Genomic DNA, 7,666 nt, shown 5'->3' with positions numbered 1-7,666 from the left:
GCTTCTTCTCCACGCCATCAAAATTCCCATTGTCAAGGTCACTCATGACCTCCTCATTGCTAAATCCAACGGTCAGTTTCCAGTCCTTCTCTTACTAGGCTGGTTAGCAGCGTTTAATAGTTTGTCACTCCCTCCACCATATTCTTTGTTCATTTGCCTCCCAGGCCACCGCTCTTGTTTTCTTCCTGCCTCACTGGTTGTTCCTTCTCAGTCTCCCTTGCAGATCCCTCTTCTGTTGGAGGAACCTAGGGCTTGGCCTGGGTCCTCTTCCCTTCTTTCCTCCACTCCATCCTTTGGTGATCCCATCCAGTTTCCTGGCACCTTTACGCTGCAAATTCCCAAATTCCTGTCTCCAGAACAGACGTCTGGCTTAAACTGCAGACTGTATATTCAACTGCCTACTGAGCACCTGCACTTGGATGTTTAATGCCCATCTCAAACTGAGCAAGTCTGAAGCAAAACTTCTGGTATTTCCCACCAAGCCCGGCCCTCCAGTAGTCTCTCCTCGATCAGTTGACTAGGAAACTCCACTGTTTCAGGTGCTCGGCCAAAAATCTTATAGTCATTCCTGCCTCTTCTCCACCGATCACGCCACACATCGAACACATCAGCAGATCCTGCTGATTCTACTTGCGAAATATACCCAGGATTCAGCTGCCTCTTACCACCTCTACTGCTACTGCCCCGGGACAAGATTATTGCAAAAACCTCCCAACTGGCCTCTCTACTTCCCACCTTGCCTCCCACCAATTGATTCACAACACAGTGGTCACAGTGATCCTGTAAAATGTATGTTAGATTGCGACTTGTTCAAAACTCTACAGTGGTTTTGAGTCAAAGCCTTCTAACAGTCTTCAAGGTCCTATGCAATCTAACCTGCCCCCCTTCCCCCCACCACTCACTTCCTCTTTAACCCCTCTTTCTCCCCTCCACTCACTCTACTCCAGCCACTGGTGCTTCTCTGCTGTTCCTCAAACACATCAGCCACCCTCTTGCCACAGGGCCTTTGCAATGGCTGTTCCATATGCCTAGACACTCTTCCATGCCCATCACATATTTCCTCAAATCTCACATTCTCTATTAAGAATGCAAGGGGGCTTCCCTGGTGGCGCAGTGGTTGAGAGTCCACCTGCCGATGCAGGGGACGTGGGTTTGTGACTCGGTCCGGGAAGATCCCACATGCCGCGGAGCGGCTGGGCCCGTGAGCCATGGCCGCTGAGCCTGCGCGTCCGGAGCCTGTGCTCCGCAACGGAAGAGGCCACAACAGTGAGAGGCCCATGTACCTCAAAAAAAAAAAAAAAAAAGAATGCAAAACACTTGTCCCCATCCTCCTGTGCGCCCCTAATCACTGCACTGCGCCCCTAATCACTGCTCCCTCTGCAAGGCCCCTCATCTTTTAACCTATCAAATAAATTACCTGTTATGTCTATCATTTCTTATCTGTCTCCCCCACTAGATTTAAGTCCTATGAGGGCAGGGATCTGTTTGGTTCACTGATATGCTCCAAGGGCCTAGAACAGTGCCTTGGCAGATAGGAGGTTTGCAATAAATATTTACCGTATAAACATGTGATGGGCCCACGCTCCCAGGTAAAAATTCCACGTATCGCCTGTGCCACACTCGCCCCACACTGACCAGTGGACCTTGACACTGGGCCTAGGTTACATGCCACACCCTAGCTGGAAAACAGGTTTTTGCTTCTGTTTTGGAGAGGTGGGATTCACAAGGTGAGAGTTTTCCCCAGCGTGGACACGTTGTTCAGATGGTACCAAGGCAGCCACAAAGCTAAGTCACTACGTTGGGCTACTGAAAAAAACGAAATCATATTTTTCATCAATTTCCTGTTTCTTTAAGTAGTGAACACAAGGAATGCATTCAAATTAAATGACAGTGAGGTGACAATTTATTAATACTTTCACAAAAAATACGAAGTTTATCTTCCATCATGTGGGAGGATATTGGCTTAATTCATATTATTATTCCCACTGATGTTTCACATAATGTGGGACATATAAAATGTACTGCAGATAAAAGTTATTTTCATTCCAACAGAGAAGAAAATGACAGGTGCAAAAAATCAAGTTTAATATCAAAAGAAAGTTGATATCAAAACATAAAAGTTTCTACATTTCAAAAAATGTGACAGTGAAAATATTACTAAACTTGTGATGAGTGAGATATACTTTATGCTGAGCCTCTGAAACTTCTGCTTTGAGGTTGAATCTTCTGCTCATAAATAGTGCAAGCAGAGCAGACCTTTTCATATTCCGACAGAAGGCGAAGTTTAAGAGTCCTTTAGTTCAAATATCCATTAGTTGTTCTTTGTCAGAAACACTCTTTAGAGTGTAAAACAGAAGCTCTTATGAAGAACAGGTGTCCAGCAGCCACCGCCCTGTCTTAGGGGAGTCTGTTTACTTGGAAGCCTCTGGCACTGTCAAGATTCCAGAGACAACCATCTTCTACTCCGTACAGCTGACGTACAAGGACTTGAACGCGGCTCAGAGTAGCAAGCCCGCTATTGCCCAGGGGAGTGCGACTTCTTATATTTGTATATGAGCGCATCTGTTTTTCCAAGGCTAACTCTGTAGCATTCCACTGGCACCAAAGAGCCGAATGGTGGCATTCTGTCCAAGCACTCCTGGTTACTGGCTGCAAATGAAGATGACGCTGGCTCTGATATGGCAGCTTTTTCTTCAGGATTCAAGCACTCTGTGCTTCCAGGTTTATCCGTGCGGCTGCCCTTGGAATTCAAAGGGACGCTGCTCTCTTCACAACTTTTAAGGCGCCTGTGGTGATCTTCGCTAAGCAACAACACGATGGTCCCGCCAACACGAAGCACTCTGTGACAAAAAAAAAAATGGTAATTGGTGGGAGTATTTCCCCCTTTGTAGACAACACACAATCCCACTTTGTTTAAAATACTTGGTGTTTTTAATCTGAAATTTAATTTTATCTATTTAAATGAGCGGATTTTGATAATTAGGTGGTATCTTCCATAATGCATATTCATTATAGTAATTATGAAATCACCAGTACAAATCTGCTTTAATTATCTATTTTTACTCTATTTAAAAGGCAAGCCTCCAAGTAATGTGTAGTCACAGTTTAATAAATGATTTTGCACAAAGGAAAAGGCAAATGAAAGAATCCCGAGGAATTGGCGCATGGGAAAGGCAGCAGGCTGATGGCAGAAGAAAGTCACCAGGAAGGAGTGAGGACATGAACAAAGAAAGGGCAAAAGGGAAGATCAGAAAAAGAGGGGAAGACCTTGAAATGTCAGCTTGTGGAGAAGGATTCATTTTCTCAATCATCTGACCAAAGTCTGTAGGGCACTTCTGTGGGAAAAGTGATGAAGGACATACTGTCCCCTGAGTTGCTAAAGAGAGGACTGACCAGTGGGAGAGAGGCAGGGGAAGAGTGAAAGAGTGAGGTGCTGTGGGAGCACCTTAGGTGGGGCCCACACCCAGCACTGAGAGTGGGGAAGATCCCCAGGGGATGAGAATACCTGCAGCGGGTGTGAAGGACACGCAGGCGTGGGCCGGGCCGAGGGACAGGGCGGGACTAGAGCAAGGGGGGCGCTGGAGGCCGCGAAAGGAGCCAAGACAGGGAGCAGCGGAGAACAGGAGGCACTGGAAGTGCTTCAGCTCAAGGGCAGGTCAGAGGGGGCCGGGAGGAGGGGCAGGGCAAGAGCTCCATTTGTGCTGTGCCGAGCTTGGGGGCCGACAGGCAGCTGGACGTCCAGCCTGCAGGTGATGAGAAAGGCCAGCGCTCGAGGTGGAGATTTCAAAGTTTCCAGCAGTAAACGGCAGATGAAGCCATAATGGGGCACGAGATCACCTGCGGTGGCAGAACAGAGAGAGGAGAGACAAGGGGCCAAGGAACAGACTTAACATTCAAGGAAGGGGGAAGGGCCCATGAAACAGCCTGGGAGAAAGTGTGGACCACGGTGATGTCATGGGAGCCAGAAGAGTAGAGTTTCAAGAAAGGAATGAAGAGTCCCAACAGCGTCAAATGCTACGGGACTAACAAGCGACGAGGGGATGAGAAGTTATTAGTGACTTAGTCGAGGGCAGGAGCCAATGCTGGTCTGTCGGAGTCAATGGGGGGCGGGAAGGTGAGGAAGCAGGGACGGCGAGCGTAGACTTCTCTTTGGAGAAGCTTGGCTGCAGAGGTAAGGAAACTGGGCGGCAGCTAGAGGACCAAGACTTAACGGGAACCCCTCGCCACGCCCAGCAAAGACGTCAGGAGCTTAAGCAGCTTTCCCTTATCTAAACAGTCAGCCCGTCTAGACTAGTCCGCCTCCAAACGACATCACACTTCAGCCTACGCTCGTGCTTCTCCTGAACTAGCGCAACCCGACAGGCCTGGTTCCCATTCCTGTCGCCATCTCCCCACCTCCCCTTCCCAGTTTCCACACAGGACACAACTGCAAATCCCTGAGACCTCTCTCTCTTCCATTATACTTCAAAGACACTCCCAACTCCCACTTGCTTGCTTCCCTTTGCCCACTATGCTTTCCACACACCAACCTCCCTTCTCACATCAGGACGTCCAGCCCTGTTTGTGTGGCACTGACACCCACTCCCTTGTCCCAGAGGTCAAACACCATCTCCTTGGAGAGGCCTTTCCTGAGCATCTATCTAAGGTAGCCACTGCTTCTCTCTCAGTCACTCTCTGGCAAAAATGTCCCTTTTAGTTTCCTTCATGGTGTCAATCATGATCTGAAATTATCCTGTTGATTTATTCATGATCTGTCTTCCCACGCTGGAGTGCCAGCCCCACGTGGGCAGAGGCTCTGTCCTGTTCACAGCCAAAGCCCCAGTGCCTAGTACAGCGGGTGGATATGCAAGGCCACAAAAGTGTCCTGGGAAGGGATGGCTGGATCTGGAAAGAATGAGGAGATGAACAGGTTGAAGATAAGAATGAGAAGTGGGCAGAGAACGATCCTTGAGGAGGTAGGAACCAAAACACAGGCTACTGGGAGAGGAGGGGGCGAGATGAGGACAGATGTGGCTGTACCAGGGGACAGAAACAAAAACCATACAAGTGTCTCTAAACACACAGGAGAAAACATCATTAAGATAATAAATGAGATATAATTTTTTACCTACCACATTAACAAAAATAAAAAGACTACCATACTTAGGATGGCAAGATTTAGGAGAAAATGAGTACTCCCAAAGACAAAAACTGGTATAACTTTTTTGACAGTAGTTTAGCAATAATGTATCAAAAATATGGAATGTACATAACCTTTGACCCAGCAATCCCACTTCTAGGAAATTATTCTAAGATATAAAAGTAGAAGCAGAAGCAGTAATATAATAACAGTGACAATAATGGCAGTGACAGCTAATATTTATTGAGTACTTATTATGTGCCAGCCACTGTGCTAAATGCTTTGTATTATATATCATTTAATCCTCAGAATTCAAGTATATTCTGTTAGCACAGCCATTTTGCAGATGAAGAAACTGAGGCACCGTGGTTTTAAGTAACTTGGTTATTACAGTAAGTTTGAAAAACTGGTGCAAAGATGTTCAGAGCGTTGTTCTTTATTAAAATGAAAAAGTGGGGGTCACCTAAATGCTCATCCCTATTATGTATACGGGCTACATAATGGTGTATCAGGTACATTATAACAACTGATCAGAAAGGAGATTCATGACATATATATATATATATATATATATATATATATATATATATATATTTTTTTTTTTTTTTGCGTTACGCGTGCCTCTCACTGTTGTGGCCTCTACCATTGCGGAGCACAGGCTCCGGACGCGCAGGCTCAGCGGCCATGACTCACGGGCCCAGCTGCTCTGTGGCATGTGGGATCTTCCCGGACCGGGACACGAACCCGTGTCCCCTGCATCAGCAGGTGGACTCTCAACCACTGCGCCACCAGAGAAGCTCTCATGACATATTTTTTGAGTGGAAAAAAAAAAAGGTTATACAGTGCAGTAAATTAAGGATGATCCTATTTATGTATGGCTAGAATTGAAAACATGTTATCTATTTGTGTGTATGTCCATGGAATAATGTCTAGCAGGACATTCACCAATTAATTTACTATAAATTTTTTCACATAATGGAGAAAATAAGAAAGTAAAAATCACTTGAAATCCTGCCACTCAGAGATGAACATTTTTGATAAATGTTCTTCTAGGCAACTTTCCATGATCATATACACATAATTTCTTACTAAGAAAGCTATTCAGAAATTATAAAGCAACATTTCCCAAATTGTATTCCTCTGAACACTAGTGTAGTATGAGAGATTATTTCTTGCTAAAAAAAAAAACCCAAGAATTATGTGGTCAATAAGTTGGGGGAAACTCTGCATCAAACAGCACAAAAGAGATTTCTCTTTTGCGTGTGAACCTGCAAGACTAGGGGTAGGTGATACAAATACCCAAATTATTTGAACTTGGAAGGCATTAGGCCTTAACCTTCTACCACTAATCTCTGTTCCAAGCAGTCTGGTATATTCATTTTTTTTTTAATGAGGTTTTTTTTTTTTTTAACATTAATTAATTAGTTTATTGTCTGTGTTGGGTCTTCGTTGCTGCGCGCCGGCTTTCTCTAACTGGCGAGCGGGGGCTACTCTTCGTTGTGGTGCGAGGGCTTCTCATTGCGGTAGCTTCTTGTTGGGAGCATGGGCTCTAGGCGCGTGGGCTTCAGTAGTTGTGGTGGGCTCTAGAGCGCAGGCTCAGTAGTTGTGGCACACAGGCTTAGCTGCTCCGTGGCATGTGGGATCTTCCCGGACCAGGGCTTAAACCTGTGTCCCCTGCATTGGCAGGGGGATTCTCAACCGCTGCGCCGCCAGGGAAGTCCTACTCACTGTTTTTTGAACACGCTTTTTGCTTCACTATTTACTCAAGAAATACTTGTTGAATATCTGTATGTATAAAACATGGTGCGGTCTCCTTTTTTATTCTTTGCAAATTTCTAAATTTCACTGAAATCAGGTTTCTTCCATGAATCCACCTCAAGTCTTTTGGGGATGTAGTGACTTCTTCCTTGAAGCTTAGCAAATTTAATTTCTAATTTTGCTCATCTGTTTTACATGGTTGTATTTGAGAGGAAAGCGCAAATATTATACTTCTCTGAAGCACTTTACATACGTGAAATTGTTATTGCTGAAATAAATTGAAGGAGGAAATAATTGACCAGCGCAATTATCTGTCTGGGAATTTAAAATTCTGATTGCATGTTCTTTCCTGAAGAATCCAGTGCTGTTTGACATTCAGGGCCAACTATTTCCATTGCCTATTGTAAACAGGTTTACTGACCTCTTGTATTTTTTCTTATTTTTACTAACACAATTCCCCCTCCATTCCCTTCCATTTTCTATCTAGAGTCTTAAACTATTGGTAAACCACTGGGAAAAAATGGTATGTGTACTTATATATATTATATACATCCCCATCTACTTTCCCAAAGCACTGGAAGTGGTTTACACTAAAAAAGAGCTAACAGCCCTTCTAGGTGCCTAGCACTGTTCTAAGAGCTTTAAATCCACTGACTCCTCAGGACAATACTATGAAGTAGGTATTATTATTTAAAGATTAGGCGCAGGGTGGTTAAGCAACGTGCCTGTGACAGGAGATCTATTGAGTAATAGGGCCAAGATTACAGCCCAGGTATTCTGGCTTCAAAG

The 7,666-nt window shown here is 45.0% G+C and overlaps 1 protein-coding gene across 8 annotated transcripts in view; it reads right to left on the bottom strand.

Annotated features, from left to right (window-relative positions):
- Positions 1-1,885: 1,885 nt before the first annotated feature.
- The window catches only part of THUMPD2 (THUMP domain containing 2), a 45,711-nt gene continuing 39,930 nt past the window's right edge, over positions 1,886-7,666 (bottom strand). For 6 of the 8 annotated variants that reach the window (XM_067703176.1, XM_067703175.1, XM_067703180.1 and 3 more), the window contains one exon: positions 1,886-2,840. In XM_067703176.1, the coding sequence (XP_067559277.1) occupies positions 2,516-2,840 (325 nt within the window). In that variant the 3' untranslated portion in view covers positions 1,886-2,515. Of the gene's footprint in view, positions 2,841-5,713; positions 7,146-7,666 lie in introns of those variants that run through there. The other 2 variants (XM_067703183.1, XM_067703182.1) reach the window with 2 other exon arrangements.

Source organism: Pseudorca crassidens, chromosome 14 (assembly GCF_039906515.1).
Source record: "Pseudorca crassidens isolate mPseCra1 chromosome 14, mPseCra1.hap1, whole genome shotgun sequence".
Taxonomy (NCBI): Eukaryota; Metazoa; Chordata; class Mammalia; order Artiodactyla; family Delphinidae; genus Pseudorca; species Pseudorca crassidens.
This window is presented reverse-complemented; position numbering and strand designations above follow the sequence as displayed.